Source organism: Leptosomus discolor, chromosome 2 (assembly GCF_034619465.1).
Source record: "Leptosomus discolor isolate bLepDis1 chromosome 2, bLepDis1.hap2, whole genome shotgun sequence".
Taxonomy (NCBI): Eukaryota; Metazoa; Chordata; class Aves; order Leptosomiformes; family Leptosomidae; genus Leptosomus; species Leptosomus discolor.
Genome location: NC_141392.1, coordinates 25,519,200 through 25,543,631, shown reverse-complemented (window position 1 = coordinate 25,543,631; position 24,432 = coordinate 25,519,200). Strand labels below are relative to the sequence as shown.

The 24,432-nt window shown below is 38.0% G+C and overlaps 1 protein-coding gene across 1 annotated transcript; it reads left to right on the top strand.

Moving 5' to 3' along the window:
• The first annotated feature begins 275 nt into the window (after positions 1–275).
• Positions 276–21,006, top strand: PNPT1 (polyribonucleotide nucleotidyltransferase 1). The gene is made up of 29 exons (XM_086460789.1): positions 276–445; positions 1,148–1,208; positions 1,510–1,584; positions 2,410–2,515; positions 4,093–4,142; positions 4,640–4,703; positions 4,791–4,838; positions 5,545–5,658; positions 5,925–6,111; positions 6,624–6,675; positions 6,938–6,995; positions 7,150–7,246; positions 7,342–7,444; positions 8,697–8,767; positions 10,246–10,282; positions 11,047–11,113; positions 11,217–11,306; positions 12,174–12,227; positions 12,333–12,439; positions 13,111–13,182; positions 13,274–13,337; positions 14,900–14,983; positions 15,465–15,548; positions 17,338–17,444; positions 17,525–17,580; positions 18,128–18,206; positions 18,642–18,689; positions 19,040–19,198; positions 19,752–21,006. Exons 1-28 carry the CDS (start codon positions 276–278, stop codon positions 19,193–19,195), a joined length of 2,361 nt encoding a protein of 786 aa, XP_086316915.1. The 3' UTR covers positions 19,196–19,198; positions 19,752–21,006.
• Positions 21,007–24,432: the final 3,426 nt, after the last annotated feature.

Below are 24,432 nucleotides of genomic sequence, written 5' to 3'. Positions count from 1 at the left end.
TTTGATTCTTTTTACCTCAGACTTGTCAGCAGCACCCCGCTGAGAGAGCCGGCGCTACCGCGTTCGTCCGCCTGGCCCTCCTCAGCCGCCGTAGCCACGGGGGATTCTGCCAGGGGACGCGCTCGCGCTGGGGAATCGAAACTAAACCGCTGACACGAAAGCCAATCCGCTTCGAGCTTACTGCGCGGCGGCCCGCCCCTCCCCTCCCGCCGCTTCCGAGAGCCAATCGGGAGGCGGCTGCCGCGGGAGGTTACCCCTCCCTATTCACCGGCGCCATGGCCGCCACCACGAGCTGTCGCCGCGTCGCGTTCGGCGGTTTGGCCGTTGGCGGCGGGGCCGCGGCGCGATGGCGGAGGCGGCTGCTGCGGCTGCCGGACGGCTGCGTGCTGGGGCCGGCGCCCGCGCCCGGGCCCTGCCGGACGGTGACGGTGGAGGTGGGGGACAGGTGAGGGGCTCTCCGCGCCCCGGGGGAGCCTGCGCCTTGCGGGCGCTCCCCGTTCCCTGAACCTGGGCCGCGGCGCTGGCTGAGGGGTGGCTTCCGGTAGCGGCTCTGGGCAGGGGGGCGGCGGACCCTACAGCAGCGAGGTCAGGGGAGAGAGTGCTGTCCGGGGCGTGGGTTAAATGTGCGGAGAAATTGCCGCCGACGCGCGCCCGTGCTGCTCCTCGTTCACGTGGGTGAAGAGCAGGTGTGTTTCCTTGCACTTGCTGTGCGGAAGGGAGGATATGCTGCAGCCGGGGGGGGCAGGTGTGTTGTGGGTGTGCAGGCGGCTCCCCTTTTCTTGGGTGGGCACGGCAGGTGTGTGCTGGCGTTTTCTAGTGGCAACTCTAAACCCTAGCTTGAGTGGAGGGGTGGCTTATCTTTCAGAGCAAGCAAAGCATTGACGCTGTATATGCAACTTCAGGTGAGATCTAATGTGGCTGCAAGTCTTTGCTTCAAGGTGAAAGAAGCAGGGCATTTGAGGCAAAAGCACCTTAAAGGTTAAGGGGATCTGTTCACTTGTGGTTAAAGGGTCTCAATTCCCATATCTAATGAGGATTTTTATGGCTAACATTGAAGTGTAGCCTACATTTTGTACAGTTGGTGCTTTGGATGAATGCAGAAGTTACTGGAAAATTTGAGTTCACAATGATTATTTCTCTTGGATAGAAAGATGGAACTGTCTTCTGGAAAACTTGCTAAGTTTGCTGATGGATCTGCTGTTGTTCAGGTAAAAGAAAAAGTTACAATTTGTGCAACTTAAAGATTTCTGATCTGAGCAGTTATTATTGGAACATTAGGGCCTATTAAAAGGATGTAGAGCCTCAAGTGGCAATTTGATCCCTAGTGAACGTACAGCTGTGTTTTGTAGGAAAATTGTCTGAAAAGCAAAAATAATGCTGTGAAGCATGGATTTATGTCGTTCTTTTCTGGAAAGAATATTCTGGAGTTTCACTTTGTGAATAAGTTTAGGGCTTTAGACACTACTTTGGTTTGAGATAATTTCAATAATTTTTTTTTTCTTAATCCAGCTAGGTGACACAGCAGTAATGGTCACAGCAGTCAGTAAAACTAAGCCTTCTGTGTCTCAATTTATGCCGTTAGTGGTAAGTACTAACAACAAAATTAGTTTTGTGATAATCAGCAGTAGTAATCATTAAATAGTGGAGTTCAAGATGCTGGGGGGAGTGAGGAATGCAACTAGCAGACTACAGACCATGGACCTCATAATAGCAGTCTCTGATACAGTGACTAGACTTGTGGATGAGGGATGAGCACTGGATGCTGTCTACCTTGACTTTAGCAAGGCTTTCCACAAAAGCCCTGTGAACTTCATCTGCCGCAATATCCAAGTTCAGAGGAAAACTGGTTGGATTATGGAACTCAAAAGTCTGTTATTATTAAGGGTTAATGATTCATGTTCTCCCTTCAGGTTGAGTGATAGTGAGGTCCTCAGGGGTCTATCCTGGAACACAGCCTGTTTCATACGTGTAGCAGTGACCTGGAATTCCAGCTCCTCAAGTTTGCAGATGACACCAGGCTGGGAGTGTGCAGATGATAACGCTTAGAAGCAGGGCTGCCATATGAAGGGGTGGGACCAAGGGCTGGAGGAACAGACCAACAGGAACCTTAGGAAATTCTATAAGGACAAACATGAAGTCCTGAACTTGGGATGCGCTAGTGCCCTGCAGCAGTTCAGGCTGGGGACTGACTGACTGGCTGGGCAGCCCAAATATGATACAGAATGGGAGGGTCCATTTGGGCATCAAGACAGAGCTTTGAGTGATGTCATCTGAATTCAGAGTTGAGCTTGCTCTGAGGAGGGGATCGGATTATAGACCTTTGGAGGTGTCCCTTCTAACCTGAGTGATTCTGTGGCTCTGAAATACGTAATCTGTTGTCTTGAGGAATCCCTGGTTTGTTTTTAAAAGGTTGACTATCGTCAGAAAGCCGCTGCAGCAGGAAGGATTCCTACAAACTATCTAAGAAGAGAACTTGGTTCCACTGATAAAGAAATTCTTATAAGCAGAGTAATAGGTAGGCTGAAACTTTTCATTTACAGTATATTTTAAATATTTTGTAATATCCTCCTGAATGTTTGAGAAGATAGTAATTTATAACTGCTGTTTGCACAGTTGATTGTTTCTGCAGTAATGTCAGAAGAAAACACACTTGTAGTTTCTTGTCTATCAGTACTGATTTTTAAAATGATATATCAGCTGGGGCTGTGTATATTATTCCTTTATAAGCTTGGATCTTGAGACATCTTAGAATCATAGAACAGTTTCAGTCAGAAGAGACCTTTAAAATCGAGTCCAGCCTTTGTCCTAGCTCTACCAACACCACTGAACCATGTCCCTAAGTACAACATCTACCTCTTAAACACCTCCAGGGATGGTGACTCCACCACCTCCCTGGACAGGCTGTCCCAATGCCTGACAACCCTTTCAGTAAAGAAATTCTTCCTAATATCTGGCCTGAACCTCCCCTGGTGCAGCTTAAGGCCATTTCCCCTTGTTCTGCCGCTTGTTACCAGGGAGAACAGACCAACCCCCGCCTTGCTGCAACGTCCTTTCAGGTAGTCGTAGAGAGCGATAAGGTCTCCCCTCAGCCTTCTCCAGGCTAAACAGCCCCAGATCCCTCAGCCGTTCCTCATATGAGATATGCTCCAAATCCTTTACTAGCTTGGTGGCACACCTCTGTACCCTCTCCAGCATCTCAGTGTCCTTCTTGTGGAGAGGGGCCCAAAACCGGACACGGTACTCGAGGTACAGCCTCACCAAGGCCAAGTACAGGGGAATGATCACCTCCCTACTCCTGCTGACAGCACTATTCCTGCTACAGGCCACCTTTGATGCTAAGATCTCATACTAACTGCAGAGATGTCACCTGTGCAGTTGCACATCTCTCTGGGCAGGTGGAAGAGACAACCAAGCTAAATTCTGAAATATAAAGGGGGAGACTTACTGATTGGTGTATACTCATTCTCTCCCTCTTGATCCTGCTTGAAAAGTGATCTCCATCATGGCTGTCTCCATTCATGTATAAAATAATACCTTGACATTCAACATTTATATAAAAGCTGGTGTGAAATCCATGAGCATCTTAAGACAGCAATGAAAAGAATTGGGAGCGGGAACAGCCTGTAAGGCCTGGACTGTTACACAGAGTCCTATACACTTCACACTGAAAGGAAGTTAATTAATAGGAAATCTACACATCATGGAAATAATGAAATATTTTGAACATATGTGCTTTTGTTGCTTTTCTTTGAGAACTACATCCTCTCACTGAAGATGTTTCTGGTGAAAGACTATTTAACAGATTATTTGTATCCTAAAGCATAGAGGACTTTTTCAATGTTTTTACCTTATGTTACCTGACAGTGGGTACGCTCATCAAAATACCTCTTATTTCACTGAGTGCTGTTGAAATTTTAGAGTTGATTATATGTCATGCTAAATTTCTTTCTGGGTTCTCTGCCTTTTCTCTTTTGTTTGTTTGGGTCTTTCATTTAAACATTTTGTCAGTTTCTTGTGGGTTATTGCAAAACAAGCGGAGTAGGAACTACTGAAAACCAAATACTTCTTAGACTTTGAATATTTCTTTTGCAGATCGGTCAGTCAGACCACTCTTTCCAGTAGGCTACTTTTATGATACACAGGTAGGTCATGCTCACTGTCCTTAACTATAGCTGCCTTCAGAATGGCAAACTTGATCATGTCTAATGAAAATGTCACGTGATGTAGGCACTGTTTTAAGCAAAGCAATTTTCATTAGCATCCAGGAGGGGTTTACATTTTGAAAAACGGTCTAATAGTGTAATGTTGCTTTTCAGTTTGTCATCTCCTTGCTTAAATTAGTTTTGTTACATGCTAGCTTCCAAATTTTGTTGTAGAGATACAGGAACAAAATTCAAATATCCTCTGTACAACAGAGAAGAGAAAGGCTAATAGTGTATGTTTCATGATATGATATGATATCGAACGTTAGTGGGTTTTTGTAATCTTGCTAGTTTAAATACCTGAACAAATTTTCATTTGCAGTATAGGCTTGTATAAATATATGTGGAATGTTTTGTTTTGTTGTCCTTAGCTTTGTATTGACAGCTAATAAAAATATATAAGTCAAAATTATTCATTGTCTTTTATCTTATGCCAGATCCTTTGTAATCTTTTAGCAGTAGATGGTGTCAATGATCCAGATGTTCTGGCAATTAATGGAGGTAAGAGGACTGTTCAAAATTACTGCTTGTGTGTGATATTAATGTGATCTGTTTTTTCTAATACAGGTTTTTATCTCTTCATTCTAGCTTCAGCAGCACTTTCATTATCTGATATCCCATGGAATGGTCCTATTGGTAAGTAAAAGTTTTGAAATGATGGATGATTTGAACATAATGGAAGGCTTAGACCGCAGTTTATGCTTTCTTTTTTAACAAGAATATGAATCTAAAGTCCACTATCTTTTCTTTCAAGTATTGAAAATAATTTTATAGTGGATAGGATTATTGCACTTCAAAGAATTATTTTTACTGGACAAAAGATACTTCTGGAAGGATTTATAATCCAGTGTAGTGTAGTATAGTATAGAGACCAATAACTTAATTTTTTTCTTTTAGAGAAACAGTCTTGAAAAGCATTGTTTAAAAAATAGTGGGATAAGAATACTTTTTCTCCAGGAAGTCAAGAGCAGCTTTATTTCATTGTGAATATTTTGGGGGAAGAAAAACTTATCTAAGAACAAATATTTAGCTGAATTTTTGTTTTGCTTGCCTTTTTTCTAGAAAACATGTGCTCAAATTACTAAAAAGACCCAATACAGTCACAGACTTGTGTATAATGCTACTTAGCATTATACACCCTACCCAGTACTACTACCAAAAAAGAAATTCAAGGAGAGATAAGTTTGCCTTACAGATTTGTTCTTAATAGAAAGCTAACATGCTAATATTTTAAAACTAATCTGTAACTTTAATTATTGAGTTTAGGTGTTGTCAAAGTAAAATGATGCCTTAAAGAACTTCCTTATTATTATAATAATAATTCTCTGGAGTTTCTTCGTAGGTGCAGTAAGGGTAGGACTGGTTGATGGAGAAACTGTTATCAATCCAACTCGAAAACAGATGTCTTCTAGTGCTTTAAATTTAATTGTTGCTGGAGCGCCACAAAATCAAGTTGGTAAGTAGGTTAATTATTAATATCTGTTGAGTGTTTGAAAATCAAGTAGGTGCCTCTTTGCAGATATTTTCCTAATCTTTGAAACTTGTATTTTTACACAATAATAGGAATAAACAACAGTGATAGGTTAGGTAACTTTAGGTTAGGTAAAGTAAATTCCATTATATTTAGGCAGTTTAATGGTAATCTGTATTTCCTCAGTTGAGCTAGATTGCTGTTGAACAATAAAATAGTAATGTACTTCATTTTTAACTTCCTGTTGATAGTTATGTTGGAAGCAACTGCCGAGAATATATTGCAACAAGACTTCTGTCATGCCATCAAAGTAGGGGTGAAGCATACCCAGCAAATAATTCAGGGAATTCAACAACTAGTGAAAGAACGGGGTGTTGTCAAGAGAGCTGTTCAAAAGTTATTTGTTGCTCCCGAAGAGATTGTGGAATGTGCAAAGAAGTAAGTTTTGAACAAGTATTTTTTTATCTAAATTCCAAGTGACTCAAAAGGCTTCTTTAATTTGATGAGCTCTGATCAGATGGTTTGGGGGGGGTTGTTTAACAAAATGGCATGTTTTGAGTGTTCAGAATTACTTGCTGCGTTTTCTATAGAAACTTAGGAACATGTCCTTCAGCTCTCCTGTTTTATGTTTAGTAAGAAGGACAGAGGAAAAACAAAAATCCTGAAAACCCAGCGAAAGTATTTTAAGTTGTTATGCCATTCTTGTGGAATGGTGACAAGAGGAGTCGGGGCGTTGGCCTATATGAGCCTTGCTGTGAAAGTGATAAGTAATTTCAGAGAGGTGGCAGGAGAGCAGGCAGGAAGGACAGCTGGAGCTAGTAATGTTTGTAAATGTCAGTCTGGTGCTTTCATGCTGCTAAAGAAAACAAACATTTAGTCCTCAAAAGAAACTGGTTATGTAAATGTTGTTTAAGTTGTGTTTTCAAAACCTCTTTCTTTTCTTCTGAAAGACTTGCTTTTAACAAGATCTATGAGGTGTTCACAGATTCTAGCCATGATAAAGTAAGTAATCAATTCAAACATGATCTAATTATTTTTTAATATCATAATGAAACTGTAGTAAGATTTAGTTCTTTATGCTAATATTAAGTCTTCTCCTCCTCTGCATGTATTTGTAATAGTAATAACACATTGTTCTGTAAATTCTTATCTATCTTCCTTATTCCTTGAGTTTTACAGAATTTTAAAACAAAAGCCCAGCAACCCAAACCTCTTCTGTTATTCTGCCCTTTAGAGTTAACTGGTTGCAAATCCTGTGTTCTAGATTTCTAGAGATGAAGCAATTAACAAAATAAGGCTTGAAACAGAAGAACAGCTGAAAGGTATTATTTTCTATTTCCCTCCTATTTAGAGAATGCTTCAATGGAGCTAGCAGTGCTTAGAGTTACAGTGTTCTTTTTGGACAAGCTATTTTAGTAAAAGTTCTATAAAATTCTTTTTTCACTTCAGATGCAATTTCTTTTTTTTTATACCCAGAAAAGTTTCCAGAGGCTGAGCCTTATGAAATCATGGAATCTTTCAATGTGGTTTCAAAGGATATTTTTAGAAATCTTGTTCTGAATGAATATAGAAGGTAAGTATATCAAACTCCTACTGAATAATAGTTCTGTCAAGTTTTTATCCAAGACTATAGTTCATTGATATCATAATTTCTGCTTGTAACTTTAGGTGTGACGGGAGAGATTTGACTTCCCTCAGAGATATTAAATGTGAAGTGAACCTGTTTAAAATGCTTCATGGATCAGCCTTATTTCAGAGAGGTCAAACACAGGTAGTATTTTTAAACATCAGAAATCATAATTTATCAAAAGCTGAAAGATTGGTGTCTTTCGTTTAAATGCAAAGTTTCCTTTTTCTTCACATTTTAATAGTAATAATTAGAAAACATTTTAGATTTAATTAACATATATCTGAGTCTATGAAGACAGTAGACAAAGCTTGGCTCCTTGCTATGTGAACAGTACAGATGTTAGGATAACATTCTGCTTGGAATACATGCCCAGAAAGAGTCTGGTAAGCATTATGGTGTCTTCAGACTTCCTGAAGAACATCTAGTAACCAGAATTAGAAGCTGTAAGGATTCTTCTTGTTCAAGTTGGCAGATTTGGGGTGGTTTTCGTTGGTTGGGTTTTGTCCTGTGGGGAGGTGGTTTGAAAAGAAAACTTTCCAATTCAGGATCGCTTAAAGTAAAATTGGTTGTTAGTGAGATAAGTCAAAAATCCTATATTTTTCATCCCTCTATGTAGGCTTTTATGTTAAAGATATTGTACATGAAAAGCTTTTGTTTAAACCAACATCATTCTGTTCACTTTTAGAAAAATGGGTGACTCAGTGGGTCATTGGTATGTAGGGCAGTGTTAAATTGTGCATGTCATGAGAAATCTTAAAAGGAACTTCATACATAAGCTGGACTAAAGAGGGAAATTGCATCCAAAAAAAAATCACATTAATGAGATTTTTTTTTTTTCTCTTCTTTGCCAAAAGCGTCAGATGTTGGGTGGATTGAATTTAGACTGTATGTGAGATTTGGTCTCCTATATTTTTATAGCTCATATTCCTACAAGACTGTCAGCCATTGATCTGACTTATTACAGGGTACACAGATAGTTGCAAAGTGATTTACTCCTCAGTGTTGTCCCCTCTTATCACATTAAAAATATCACATGCTGCAAGTCCGTGTGATAAACAGGCTTGCTCTTTTGCACAGCGCTGTGGCTGCATCTGGCCCTGGCTCTTAAATGAAGTAGTTTGGTTTCTTAGTGAACAAACTGTTCTAGGCTCCTGCCAGGTTAAGAAGGATTAAATTAGTATTTTTAAATGTGATCGCTTGTAAGATGGTATAATCTTTACAGATTATGAATAAGTTTGTGCGATGAAGGGGGGGGAACGTTTGCAGGAGTGGTAGGTGATGGCATCATATTTGTTGCTGAAATAATTCTTTTAGATTCTTCATAACCAGTAGAAGCTGTGAAACATGCGAGTGCTTAAGAGCAGTTTATTTACCCTCTGTATTTTTATTCTAGGTTCTCTGTACAGTTACGTTTGACTCTCTAGAATCAAGTGTAAAATCAGATCTTATCTCAACAGCAGTGAGGTGTGTATATCTTTTGGTGTTTTGTCAGTGGTAATAAGAGGGTGAGCATTTAAGCATATTTGATAAAAGTTCCTTGAACTTCGACGTATATATAGTATTCGTTAGCACTGGAAAATGTTTAAAATCAGATTTTTGACGGGGCCTATTTTCAAGAGATCTTGGCAGTTTTTTCTTAAGATGACATTAATTACACAGACATGCATTTGAAATTGGAGAGTATTAGAAATAACACCCAGTCTGGTTTTAAGAGAAAGAAAATACCAAATTGCTCTTGAATCTGTAAAACTGTGTCCATATATCAAGTCTCTTTAAATAAAACAGTTGATGAGAGCTGATTCTCTCTTTATTCATCATCACGCTTGGCACTTGATATGTATTCTGCTCATTTAATGTGTTTCTCACAAGTTTTGAAGTTTTGCTTGATAGTTTGGATGCATATAGACCATGAAGTGCTGTTCTGTTTGTCAAGTTTGGTTCAAATGGGAAAATTAAAAAGCAGATAATTGGGGGGCGGGGGTTCCCTGACTGAATCAGCCTATCTGAATATTCTCATTTTGTCTCAAAATAAAAATGTTCAGAGGGTGAAAACATTGATGTTCTTTTTTTTAAAGAAGTGAGGAAAACCTAACTTTCAATATAGCAAGCAAGTCCTTGTGCTGTTAACATCTTATTGCTGAGGGCTAACTTGTTAGGGAGGGGAAACTCCTTCCTTTTACAGCTGTGGTTCACTAATCTCATCCCACCAGCGTGGGAGCTTTTGCATTTTATTGTCTCTGCCTTGCTTTAGTTAAGTTTTTTTGCCTAGAGGTGTTTGTCCATATTCTGTAATTTTGCTATTTTTGGTAATTAGTTTGTGTTAAATAATGGGGTTTAATGAACAGTTGTTAGGCAATCTGTCATTCATGAAGCAACCTCTATATGAAGCTGCAGGCAAGTCTTGACTTGAAGCAACTTTATTGATTAGCTTTTTTGTATTTACTGCTAAGAGTCAAGTCTTGTGGTACTTCAGTAAATCTTTTGAGCACAGATTTTTTTTTTTTTATTATTTAATCAAGAGCTATTTTGTGGTTACAGAGATTTTCAGTTTTCTTTTGAGTGCTTAACATTTCTGTCCTTACTGCAATGTGTACAGTAAGGTGCTGGTGTTCTTGAAGTTTGAATTATTTTTTTCTTCCTTCAGAGACACTGAAACCAGCATAAGGGTCTGGTAGGGCCCATTCTAGTCGAAACAGCTAGGGAAGCTGTTTTAATGATGAAGATTAACACATGAGGTTTTTTTTCTTTGTAGACTCTGTCTTTTAATTTGTTTACTACGTAGAGAACTTTAGGAAAAATGTGGGTAGTCAGCAAATCTGTTGATTCATTGGTTTTGCTGGGTCTATTTGTAAGCATAACTGAATATAATCTTACGTATTACCTATTGTATGTAAGACCTATGGTTGCTCTTTTTTTGACATGGTCTTGTTTTTAATTAATAGTGGAGTAAAAGATAAGAACTTCATGCTGCATTATGAGGTGAGAGTTTTACTGTCGCAGATTTCTGCATGATTCATAGAAGGGCTTTGTGTCTTGCTTTTAAAGGTGAAATTGATCACTTCCAAGGATATAAACTAACTCTAGATTTGCTAAAATTTATTAATTCTAATTCATATGTGAATTTGTACTGCAGTTATGAACAAAAGTGCTGGTTTCCTAAAAAACAGTAGGTAATTTGCCTACTTCTATATTGCCATTTTATACAGCCTTTTTAATAACTTAACATTAGATTAGCTCCTTAAGAATGGGGTTTACTGAAAGCAGGATTAACCTGCTGTATTATTTTTAGTGAACTCTAATATGTTCAGCTGACATACTACACCAATAGTAAATATGTGCTTTTACATCTTGGATCTTGCAGCATTTGGAACTTGCCCAAAGTATTTTGTACAGGCAACAGGCATATCTTGTTCCACTATATGTATGACAGAAACAAGATTTTTGATATGTTGTTTGACGAGTTTATTGGAGTAAGTTTGTTGTGTTGTTTCTCAGCTACCTTGCAACTGCTTTATTCTCTTTTGTTCTGTGGAAGTAAAACACTTACTAAATGCTACCTAAACTGGTAGGTCCCGGTTTGCAAACTAAGTGAAGTCATGTAGTGGTTTGATTTTTCTTTTTTTAATTTGTTTTACCTTGAGATGCACCAAAACTTCAAAAAAAGTTTTTCTAAGTGTATGTTTTAAAGTGGAGAAAAAATTATTAGTTAGTTTTCTATATGCACTTTTTTTTTTACTTTGTAGTTTCCTCCTTATGCAACTAATGAGATTGGCAAAGTTACTGGTATGAACAGAAGAGAACTTGGACATGGTAAGTTCAGACTAGGGAAGTCTCATGCTGTAAGTTCTAATATTTTGTCTGGTTGTTTTTATTTATGGATCATTTGATGGTGTTGGTTTTTTTTTTTAAACAGGTGCACTGGCAGAGCGAGCTTTGAAACCAGTTATTCCCCAGGATTTCCCATTCACAATACGAGTTACTTCTGAAGTCTTAGAGTCAAATGGTATTCTAATTTTCTTTCTTTTAACCTAGTGCTAGGGACTAAATTTGGTTCTTAAAAAAGCTTATCTGACAAACTTGAGTTGTAGCATGCCAGGTAATAGATTTCACTTTTAACCTTCTTAATCTTGGTAGCTCTATTACCTGAAGTACTTAAAATTAATATGGTCATGAGGAGTGGACCTTTCTTTCAATTTGTGTGGCAGCCCAGTATCAGTATGAGATGTAAACCTAAATTCTAAGTTTATTAAAATGGTATTTGGGGACATTTTTATGCTACAGAGTGAGGAAAATAAATCGGCATGTATTGAGACTCATTCTTCAGTGTTTAATCACAGCTAGTACCCTCAGTGACTTAGAGGTAACTTCTAGCTGTCTGTATTTGTTCATTCCCATTTCTCCAGTTTGGGAGAGAGCTATCCACTTCACCTTTCTGCATATTTCCCTGTGTGGCCAGAAGCTCCCTGAGCTCCACCTCCTATTTCCCAGCACTGTAGCAAGATTAGGTGGGTAGGAGAAGGGGTTAGTGGAGAATGGGAAGGAGTCCCATTTGCAGCTTCCTGCAAAATGTACAGATTCCTTGTCTAGAATATTTAATAGTGATCATGATGCTTGTTGAGCTCTTTTGCTATCGGTAGCATGAAAAATTCAAAGTATATTACCCATTTATTGTTAAAAATACTTCTGTGCCAGAAAATTTCTAACTGCAAATTATTTGTTTCTTGTAGTATGTGTTGCTGCATAGTATTTTCTAGCTAGCAGTGAGTTACATTTCAAACTGTCCCTGAAGAATATCACTAGCATGTTTTGTTTCAGATACTTCTGACCAATGTTTAATATTTTCTTCCTTCCCTGTATTCTAACGCTGTAGGGTCCTCTTCAATGGCTTCTGCATGTGGTGGAAGTTTGGCATTAATGGATGCAGGTACAAAATATGGCACTTGTAAGGCTAAACTACATATGATAATGTGTTACAGGGTTTCGAAATGACCAAAGGTTATAAAAATGTATCTTTATTTACCACTATTAGGAGTTCCAGTATCAAGTGCGGTGGCAGGTGTAGCAATAGGTCTCATTACCAAATGCAGTCTGGAAAAAGGAGATATTGAGGACTATCGATTGCTGACAGACATCCTGGTGAGTGTTTCTAGCATTGTGGGTTTATTGCAGCTTAATTCTGTAGAATACCCTCTATGGCCGCCTTTTGTAATGTTTTACCAAGTTAATTCTGGAGCATACACTGCTGGAAATACTGAGTAGTTTTATCTTTGTTTTATCTCACAAAGTCCTCTCTTATTTCAGAAAAATCTCTATGAAAGGTCCAGTCATGTTTCTTTTTTTACTCAGTTATTTATTTTAAGCTCTCATAAGCTCTCTGTTTCCAATTAATTTTGTCTTTTCTTTTGGGAGAAAGAGATTAATAATTCTTGCATACTTTAATTTACTGAAAACTGCAATATATTGGATGGAGAATGAGCACTTGCTGAAGTTGCTGGGGGGAGAAATGCACATTATCATGCTGCTGCTGCTTCTTCCTGTGGCAGCCACTGATGTTACAAAATCAGCTGTGGATCTGTTGTTCAGAAACTAGTCCACAAAAGCTCTTGATTTATAGGGAGAAAAATGAACAGTGTTAATCCTGAATAGCAAAATAAGGCTGAAGAAATACATGCAAGTCTCAGAAGTAATTCAAAGTCTGCAGAACTACTTTGTGGCTTATTGAAACATAGAATGTACTTTTAGTATAATTGGACTTGACAGTGGGACAAAGTTACTCCAATTTGCTTTCTTTCTGCTTACGCTGATAGGGAATTGAAGATTACTATGGTGATATGGATTTCAAGATGGCAGGTACTAATAAAGGAATAACTGCCTTGCAGGTATTGTAACATTAAATCTTCCTAAAATGGAACTCTGTATCTAAAAAAAATTTTCTTACATATTGATGTAACTTAACTCTTTTCATACTAGGCTGATCTAAAGCTGCCAGGAATACCAATAAAAATTGTAATGGAAGCTATTCAGCAAGCTACAGGTATGTGCATAGTGGTATTTGCACCTATTCTATCATGTGAAATGATAAATTGTATTAAATTGTGAGTGTTATGAAAGTAAATAAATTATTAATTTATTTGTTCTCATTGGGGTGGAAAAAAAACGCTGCTATCTTCAAAAAACTGGTCTGGTTGGGTGTTGTCTGTTATATTTCAGTATAGGAACTTCATACAAAATAAACAGCTTTTTGTGTCAGAGGAGAGTATTCAATCTCCAAAAAGCCAGGCCCTTCCTGCCGCACTTAGGTTTCATATTGTTGTACGTAGCGTCACTGAAAGTGTCTGCTGGTCCTGGAGGTTACTTTTTATTAAAACAGAACAAAAATGGTGTAATATTAACAGCCACCAGTTTAGTACAATGGGTAACTTTCTTTGAAGAATTAGTGGCATAGCAAAGTTGGGAGGGAGGGAACTTAGATGAAAGAGCAACATCAGGGTAGAGGAATAGATCATGAGATGTTTACATATGCAGTATTTTGGATTTGACTGATGCAAGTACAATATCACTAAACCAGTTCATAAAATTTTTGTCATACTGTGTTCAAACCATATGTGATAAGTTGGAGGGGGAAAAAAGGTTTGCTGTGCAATAAGTCAGTAAAAAAGGTTGATAAAAATAAGGTTTAAACTAACTTTAAAGTATCTTCAGACCAATTTTGAAATGTGTCTTGAGCAGTGAATTCTTGGAACTTAGGTAAAAGTCTATGTCATCTTGGGGAGTTCATGGTTAAGATCTAGAATCTCGATACCTTATGAATAACACAGGTAGTAAAGGCTGAAGTGCAGCTTTGTGCACTGGAACTCTGGATTGCTTTTGATTGGTGAGAGTTGGGAGAGGAAGGAGGCATCTGCTGCTTGTTAAATATGTAAAGTGTTATCATAACACACAAACATCCTATTACGCTACTTTTTTTTTTTAAAATTAACAGAATAATGTTATAAGAACAGCAAACTATTTCTCATTTACCATATATTTAGCTATATTTGCTATTGAAATTTACTGCTGTCTGTATTCTGATAAGTACAGCTAAAATATGCTTCAGCCATATGAAAAACTGAAGCTACAAGCGTTAATAAGGATTTAGCTAGTTGTAAGAGAAAATTTTCAACTTGATTGTAACAGCAAGATTTTAGTAAGAAAACCTGTATCAAAATTCAAGAACTAGTAATTCCTGTTCAATGGGGTATCACTTCAAGCAGCTCAGCCACTGTATCATAACTAATCAAAGCTACACCCTGTTGCTCTTATCGGCATTCTGATTTATTGAAATAGTACACTGAAATAGAACTGGATGTAATGTTCTAGGCTGCATGAAGATCGATAAATGTGCTGAAGGCACAGAGCAGAACATTGTACCACAACAAACATGTGCTACGTGAAATGTGTTAAGTTACTGTGATAAATGATCAAGTTAAGCAGGAGGCAGATTTTATGAACGGATGTTTATCTACTTTATAACAAGACTTGCAAAAATTTATTGTAATCTTCTACAAAACTCTCCATTCTTCCTTCCTTCTCCTTTCCACGCCCTAACCCCCACAGCTGCAAAGAGAGAGATTTTACAAATTATGAACCAAACGCTGGCAAAACCCAGGCCTAACAGAAAAGAAAGTGGACCTGTTGTAGGTAATGTTCATCATATGTTGATAGGAATTCATATCTTTTATAATTACGTTTTAGCAATAAACTGCTGCTTAAAACAACTTTTTTTTTAATGCATGTTTGCTATGTGTTTCTGCCCCTTGGGGTTATTTTTTCTTTGGGTTTTTGAGGTGAATTTTTTTTTATTGCCATGTGAGGCAGCACTGTACTATTTCACTGTACACCAGAAAATAGAATTAAACTGAAGTTATGTGAAACTCTCACAAAAATCAGAATGGATATAATGTCAGTATTGGTATGACTTAAGGTAATTTACACTCACCAAAGTATTTGTATTGTATGTTTTCATTTATTTCAGTTCTTAAATCTAATTATATTGATGTCCAGCAAATAATACAAGTAGCTATAGAAGATTAAAACCTAAATGAATGTGACTTATTTTTTGTGATAGCTTTCAAGAGTATTATATTTAGCATTTCAGAGGTTTTTTCAAATGTTCTTTCAGAAACTATCCATGTTCCATTATCAAAAAGATTAAGATTTGTTGGTCCTGGGGCCTATAATTTGAAAAAACTTCAAGCACAGACTGGTAAGACATTCTTGCTTCCTGTGGTAATTTATCCTAATGCGTTATTAGCTTTTCTTCTCTATATGTATATTACTAGTGTGGAGTTTTAATTAGCGGATCTTGGTAGCACAGGTATTACTAGCACCACAGCTATTGTTGAATTTTTATGCTAACTTTATGCCCTTTCAAAAACTATTAAGTAGCTAAAGTTAAACTTCCCAAATTGTTCTTAGACCATCTCTGTAGAACTGGCATTTGTACTTCAGCAGCAGTGACCTAATAAGTAGATATGTGAAGAACTATTAAGAAATTGGGTACTTTTTAATTTGTGCTTTATGCTGCAGACTGCAGAATGGTATTTACCTTTGTTTTCAGACTTGTATGTTTAGCCATTCCAATGCTCAGTACAAACTGAGTCTGTACTATATCTTGATAAGAGATGCATGTGTTTTGAAGAGCTAGGTGAAGTTCATTTAGTTGTGTAGATTCTCTCTGTAAAAGTGCTTGCAGTTTGGCTCTCCTAGGAGTCTGTGAAGAGCTTGTATACATTGTTAACATGCTGATGTATGTTAGAAATCCAACTCACTATTGCATCGTAGGAGTGATCTGTATTGGGGCTTAAACTGGTAGTGTGTAGTGTGTAGGCGAGTAGTGTGACAAAAGTTTCCTGACCTTGTTATATTTATTTGAATTTGGCACTTAAGGCCAGGCAGGACAAACTACTGTGTAAACAAATAAAATTAACTTATTCCAAGTTGATCCGTTTTTCACTACCATTTCCTAAATAGGGCAATTGATGCTTTCATTGAGGTAAATGCAGGATAACAGGTCACTTAGTTAGGCCTGTAGCTTGACATTGTGGTTGCCCTTGGAAGTGAATGAACAGAATTCTTAGTGTTAAGTATTTCTGAGAGGCTACAGTATTAAAAACCTTTGTTCAAATGACTCAAACCAGTAAAACTAGACGTAGCCAACCCTTACTATCTCTCCAACATGATGAAGGTAATATTCAACCAACAGTCAGCCATGGTAGCAGAGGAGAATTTCTGCTGTGATATTATTAAATACATCAGACTTCCTTTATGAGCACTTCTTTGTAAATGCAATTTCTTTCCTTTATTGTTTAACATAGCACAACTTCTTCACTTGCTCCCTACTTTTAGAAAGCTAAAACTTAAAAAATGACTGATGTCTATAGAGTATCAAGTAGATGTTCTGCTTCAGCTGCTTTGGACTTGAAATTCTCTTAATGCTCTGGCTAGCTTGATTAGTGCTTCTCAGGGGATTGGGGTGGAGAAAAGGAGGAAAAATCATACTTCCCTTTGGTTGCATGTACTGTTGGCTGGAAAACTAGTCTGGAGGTGCAAAGAATTTTACCATGCAATCTTAGTATGTTCTGTCTCTGAACCACTTTAACTTCCATCAGCTGTTAATGAAAGCTGTAGTTTTATTAAAAATCTCTTTGAAATCCATTCATAGAAGCTGAGATTCATTCATAAAAAACAAATTTCTTTCCAGAATTTTTTCCTGCTATAAAAGGATTATAATAATAATTTTGTGTTCCTGTATGGAACACAAGTCTGCCGAGGTATTGGGTAAGCATACATGTAATGTGGTTTCCATTCAGTTGCATGGAAAGCTGTCCAATGTCTAATCTGAAGATGATATGAGATGATTAGAATGCTGAGATCTTAATGAGTCTATGCAAAATCATTTTGTCCTATGCAATTCTCTACTGAATGTAACTTTTCTCCTTGCTGAAACAGTAGCAATGTTCACCTAAGTCCTCTCATTAAATTTTATTTCGAAGGTGTAACTGTAAGTCAGCTGGATGAAGAGACTTATTCTGTGTTTGCCCCCACACCTGGTGCTATGCACGAAGCAAGAGAATTTATCTGCGAAATCTGCAAAGATGATGTAAGGACAGCTTGTGTTCTCAGCTTTTTCAGTTTGCATTTTGTGAATTTGTGTCTTACTGTTTTCTTCCCCCCCTACAGCAGGAAGTTAATTTGGAATTTGGTGCAGTTTATACAGCCACGATAACTGAAATAAGGTATGAAAAGTGCTCTGGAGTTGAAGCAGAAATTAATTTTACATGGCTATATTCCAGATACCTAAATATGATGTAAAATAATTGATTTTCAACGGATGCCAAGCACCTATGTCATTCCTTATATTTTCTGTTGAAAATATTATTCTGTTACTTAATAAGGCTGTTTATTTTTGCTGCTTGTTTAGTTATTAGAATGTCTCTGTAAATTGTAAAACTTAAGGCCTTTTTCCATCTTTGTATCTGAGAGAGATGGTAGGAATTTGCTTTTTACTTTTTTGCAAGACATACTGGATTGAGATTGCATGCACTTTTTGGATGTACTTAATACTGAAATATACTGTCCTGAAATAAGTAATTTCCATCCACTTTCAATTAAGGAAAAATGACTGGCCATGTTAAGGCTGATAAAGATTCTTAAAAAAGGGAGGAGTAAAATCTTGTTTATGAAAAGTTTGCTAATGCTTACTTTGAGGTCAATATGCAGAGTAAAATCCATACAGACTTCTGTCGATGTGCTTTGAAGTAATCATGCCGTTTTCTGTTGCAGAGATTCTGGAGTGATGGTAAAATTGTATCCAAACATGACACCAGTGTTACTTCATAATTCACAACTTGATCAAAGAAAGGTAATAGGTGCTTAAACAAGTGTGAGCTAGACACTTCTATTTGTTTTTAACTGATTTTCACTAAACTTGGTCTGCATAAGCTGTAGCACACATACTGTTGTTCTAGAGTCCGTTTGCATGTTAAAAGCTGTGTTAGATTAGCAGCACCTTTTTCTTTAACCTCTACTTGCCCTGTACTTAAAGCTGCAAACAATCGAGTTATATGCCTGCTATGATCCTACTTTTTATGATTTTATGCACATCACCGGGTGTTTTAGATCTGCAGTACCCTTTCCTATGTAACATGTAGAAACCTGTTGTTCATAATGTAGTGTTGTGCCACTGTAATTGCGGAAGCGTAGCGTGAAGAACCCCTAAAAGAAAGAACTTCTATAACTAACCTTACAAAATTAATCACACTGAAACAAATTTTTCTGGAAAAACACTGTGTTCTAGATTAAACATCCTAGTGCCCTGGGATTAGAAGTTGGACAAGAAATTCAGGTAACTTTATTTTCTTTTTAAAATGCTAACAAACTGTTGTTCATATCTTAGAATTTGAGTGAGTTTTTTGTGTTTATAAAGAAAATATTTTGCCGTATCAGATTCCCTTTCTGTGCTGGTTAAAGGCCTGATCATTTCAAATTAGATTTATTTAGTGTCTTACTTTTGTGATGTAGGCAGCACATTAATTTGACAGAGCAATATAGGCTAAACTCTGCCTATTGTTTATGGCTTTTTCTAGCATCAAATTGAAAAACAAACAAAAAACCCCAAACCACCAGCTTTTAAGGAAAATGCTACTTTCAGCTCTTTAAGTTGGTCAGTCTTAAAGTGGTTTGTTTTCTTAACAGGTTAAATACTTTGGACGTGATCCAACTGATGGTAGAATGAGGCTTTCACGTAAAATTCTACAGTCACCAGCCACAACTGTGCTTAAAACCCTAACGGACAAAAACAGTATTGTCCTGGGAGGTACTGTTCCACAGTCATCTACTTCATCCCAGTGACCGGTAAGGCCATAGCAACAACTTCAGATGACTCAGTACTGCGCTTTCTTTACAACTATTGTGAAGAACTGTATCAATCTGGCTTCTATATCATACGGTTAACCTTCAATGGTGTGCAAATACTGCTTGCCAGTTATGTTGCAGCAGGCTGTAAGTTAGCAACTGCCCTTTCATGTGCTGCAATTGTAAAGAGCTTGATGCTGTAAAATTGCCTCAAATGCCTTGACAGTTTCGGGCATCCTAGACAGCCTACTTTCTCCAAAACAAACTACTTTATTAATCTGCAACATCTATGCTTCTATGTAAGTATTCCCTCTTGTCTACCTTGCCACCATTTCCATTTCTTTTTTTCCCCTCCTTTTTAAAAAAGTGAAGAAGAGAACAAAAAAGATGTTTTCTTGAAAGTTTTAAGTCAATCAGTGGAGACTTCTCAGTCAACTATTGGAACGCCCAAAGCTGTTCCCTAGAACTAGTTTCTCAGCGTGTGTTTGCCTGTCAATAGACTTACGCCGAAACTCTTTCCCCAAAACTGTTGTGTATGTTTGTTTTTCCATAGGAAGGTGTCTGATGGTAAAATCAAGAGCGGTTACACAGTGTGATTGCCAAATGGAGATACAATGCAGCAACGATAATTTAGGGCAATCTGTGGCAGTCTTCTAGGAATCATTCACAACACTGGAAGAAATTAAAATTCACTGAAGTCGTTTTTTTTAAGAAATGTTTGAATTTCATGCCTTGGTATAATTAGCTGATTAAGGAGTATTTTCTGTCTCTTTCAGGAAAAAAAGGTGTGATAGTTCATGGAAATACATGCGACCTTTGCTAGAATCTGTAGATGTCATCACAAGAATCTGCAGGTGGATGGTAGTGAATCATATTTTTAAAATAGACACTATTTATGCTTAAAGGTCATGTAGAACTTCAAAGTCTTCAAATTGATTAAAAACTCTTAAAATAAAACCAGAAACAATCAATGCTCTTGTCTTGTGTAGCAAGGGTGAAATGGAATCTAAGAACATGGAACTGTATAGACTGAAGAGCAGATTACATTTCAGTGCTTAAGATTCTTCTTGCTATCATCTCAAAATAAAAATGTAGAGATGAGAAGCAAGTATATAACAGTTATTTCTTGGGAGAAGGAATTATCCTGTATACTTGGTTGAGTGGCACATGTGGCCAAAGTTCTACTGGCTTTTCAGTGTACAACATTGAAATGTTGAGCAAAACATAAAGACTTAGAAGTATCACCTTTAACATGCTTGAGACTGTTTCAGATAAATAAATCAGTAACTGTCATAGGGTTCAGACTTGCTAAAGTATCTGAGCAGAAGGGGGACAGAACAAAGAACCTGGCTGAAACATTGTTGTTTATTATCTGCGTTTGTTAACTCTGGATTTTAAAATATATAATTAAAACATTAAGATAAAAATAATTGTTTTGGAATAAACAATTGATGTGATAGATCTTCCCCCTAAAACATGCTCATTGAGTATCAGAATTCTATTGATTATGTTCCATCAGTGGGTTCAGTGGTCTCTTTTAGACATCAAGACATTTCCCAGTGGCTCATAAGAACTACTTGTCTTTCTACTGTGAGGTACAGACTTTGGAAATCATAGGTGTGTCCTTTCTGATGTTCACCAATTTGTATGTAGACCTAATAAGAAAATCGACTTCCCACCTGATGGCAAGTGGGCTCTGAACCTCCTGAAAGAAAAAACAAAGCACTGGGGAGAGGAGAAACATGAATGTACAGTAAATATTGCCTTTTTTTTAAATTTTAAGTTAAAATTAAAGAGGAAAGAAATGATTGGCCTGCTTCTTTGTAGTTGTCTGTCTTTCATCATGTAAGATTGAAAAAGTTTTCCTTAGCAATCTTTTCCTCCTCTTTGAGGTCTGTATTCTGTTATTTCTTAGAATTCTAATGTCCTTGCTTACTATGACTTACCTTAATTGACTGATACCTCGTTTGTTACGTATCCTAGATAGTGTTAATGAAATTATGTAGGCAAATGTTAAAAGTCCCTAAACAGAAGCTTGGATGTTTCCATTTCTCAGAACTGTTCTTAGAAATTGACCTCCCCAATCTAAGTGGTTTTCCAAGGTTTAGCTGCTTTTATTGCAGAATAATTTCTGTAAGGCTCCTTTTTTGTGGTAGAACGGATGGATGCTCTAGGTGCTAAAATACTGCATAAAATACTAACTTTAGAAGCTGCTTTTGTTGTTTTAGCTAGTTCATTACCAGTAGGATGCTTGCATTTGAAAATGTGAAAATCAATGATTTGGGAGCCAAAAGGATCCCATTCTTTCCTGAATAGGTGGTATTTTGCCTGCAGTAACAGGAGTATTAATGATTTGTGTGATAGGTGGTGGTCTCGGTAAATCAACTATCAGAGTGCTGGGGGATTTTCTGTTTGTTAGATGATGAAGTATGAAAGACTTTTATGTTCCTGTGGCAGAACCTATACAGTCAGCCATCTGACTTTCTGCACTTGTAACAAGTTTTGGGCCCTATGGGAAGGGACAAGGAAAAATTACACTTGGGAACTTTCTGGGAGGAGCACAAATGAGCTGCTCTTACCTGAGAGAATCTCGATGGGAGCCAAGAATTGAGTAAGTGTGTACTAGTCTGAACCTTCCTGGAGGGAAGGCAGGCTGGCTTCAGACATCCTGGGTTCACCCAAGAGCCGTCAGTGGCGACAGGTTGGACTGCGGCAGGAGGTACTTGACTCTCAGGTGATACCAGCTATGATCAGAGAGCAGGTAGTGCTTGAGAGAGCAAGCTATAGCAGTAGCTGTTCTTTCATGTTTCAAATAGTGATTTTTGTCTCTACTGCCCTACATAATTAGTTTCTGTAATGACCCATCTTAAATGGAGCTATTGAAAGGAATTGCTTTGGAATGTGAAGCTGGGCAGTTGCAGTTTTATATCAGGTCAAGAGACCCAGAAATATGTTTGACAAAGCTGAATTTTTCACACAGGCACAAAGCATCAGGAGCTGGGCTATCTTTAAATATTACAAGCACTATAATAAAAGCATAAGAGCTGGCCTAATTGTACTTCTGGGATTATATGCTGGAGGGAATGATACAGTCTCTTAATTTCACTTTGAGGCAGTTTAAGTGATTGAGGAATGAATTGTCTTGCTTCTGAAAACAACAAAAAAATTGGAGCTCCCTGCTGCTCATGTTGTGACACATGCTCTGTCTGCAGCATACCCTAAAAAAGTTCTTTGTTTTGATGAAGAACAGAGTACTCTTAACAGCTATAGCTTGTCACTTTGTGATAATGGGAGAGAGAGATGAGCTACCTGCAGGTGCAATGCCACAGTGAAAAACTGCTGCTTTGCTTTCTCCAAATCTTACAGAGCAGAGATTCAGATACTGCTTTCCTGGTCTTGTAGTTACCCTGGTTTTCAATCGGATATGTAAGAACTGTTGGGGGCAAGTCTTTCATATCTTATGCAGGTAAAGCCCCCCAGAATTGATTTGATTTTACTGGTGTGGGTGACAAGAACATGCTGCGGTTTCTGACACCTCGGGCTGCGGAGTCCTGGATGCTGTTCTAGGCAAAAAGGAGCCCCGCATTCAAGGGAATGCAATCTGGGTGTGTTCCCGAGTGACATTTTCCACAGAGGTCATTAACTTCATGCCTGGAGAGATCGTGGATTTATTTCACAGCTTAAGCAGAGAAATAGTTTTTTCATGCCAGTTCTGGCTCATGTATCTCTCCTGCTCCTTCTGTAGCTGCTCATCATGATAGATAGGAATTTGCTCCAGAATATTCTGCTGTGGTTTCTTGCTATTCTGCATATCTGGAGAAGTATTGCATTTAATCTTGAGTAGGAAAGGTCATACTTAGTTTTACATGCTTAGTTTGAAGAGCTAAAGAGCATGTGTAGAAGTCTTGCAGAGGGGAGAGAGAGTTTGTGAGTGGCAGATGTCCTGAGGCAGCAATATGCTGTGGCCATTGGGTTTTGTGTTTCTTTTTGTGTGTTTTCTTTTTGCTGAGATTTCACTGAGGCAGAAATGTGCCTGATGTGTAAAATCTTCAGGGGATCAGGCCATGTAATGTGGAAAAGGCCACCAACATGTAGCGGGGAAGGCTTGTGTGGAACCAACTGTAAACTGCTTAATGTGACTCTCAAACCATGGTTGGTGAAACCAGTAACATAATGTGGCCTCTCATACAGTTACTGACTTATGTGCATCATTATGGATACATATCCTGAAGTATGTTCCTATACTGTACACAGCTAAAGATAAGCATATGTGGTAATTCTCAGAGGTGCATCTTACAGTTGCCATCTTCTGCAAACAAAACTCATGATTGTGTGTCTTCAATGGCCCCTGTTAAAGATGAAAAGAGCTTGAACTCTAGATCCACAGAACCCCATTAAGGGCGCTTCTCTTAACCTCCTTAGAGGTGTTTTTTTCTGCAGATGTTAAATAAGCAGGCTGACCAGTCCTCAGATGGATGAGGCTGCCTCTTAAGGAATGTAAAAGACTTTTCAGCTGTTTAGCTACATCTGTGCAGCTGATCGATTGCTGTACTAAGCAATGATCAGTGGCTGTCACGTACTCGGTGTGCTGAATGGCAGTAAACCTTACTTAAGAAGGCCTGTTACAATGAATGTCAGCAAAAGCTGACAATTAAATGTTACATAGATGTAAACTTTCTAAATGGTTTTCTAATGTATGTAAGAGTTGCACAGTTACTTACAGTGGCGTATTCTGTAGTAAACTTTCTTTCCTTTTATCTGGAACAAGATTGAACTTACACAAGAGAAATGCCAGACTTGTAAGAAAGAGCTATACCGGTTTAACTGCTTTCATCAGTAGGCAAGAGCTACAACAGTCTTGCTTTGTCTAGGAATGAGACACACCCTGGCCTGGGGAGCACTTGCCCTCCCGTCTCCCTTCCCCTTCGGATCCTGAAACATTTTGTTCTGAGACACTTTCAAGCTTCCCCTCCTTCCCAAAGTCCCTGCTGTTTCACACAGCTTGACTTCTTGCATGCTTGTGGGTCATTCGCCTATTCCCATGCGACCACTGAAATGCAATGAGTTTTTATTATTACTCTTAGTACAGAGGAAATGCGTAGCTGGCTTTTAGTATGGGAAACTTAAGATTTACAATGCCTGGCAAGTGGTCTTAAATTGTACAGTGTAATTAAGCATATTTCTCTTGTTGAGAAGGTTCACAGAACAGCTTCAACTTCTGTTTAGCTTTTGAG

Excerpts from the sequence above, each read along its gene's own strand:
- PNPT1 (XM_086460789.1), top strand. The coding sequence starts at position 276 with ATGGCCGCCACCACGAGCTGTCGCCGCGTCGCGTTCGGCGGTTTGGCC. Across the intron at positions 4,704-4,790 it reads TGTTCTGGCAATTAATGGAG|CTTCAGCAGCACTTTCATTA; the intron begins GTAAGAGGACTG and ends TCTTCATTCTAG. Across the intron at positions 18,690-19,039 it reads AAGTTGGACAAGAAATTCAG|GTTAAATACTTTGGACGTGA; the intron begins GTAACTTTATTT and ends TTTTCTTAACAG.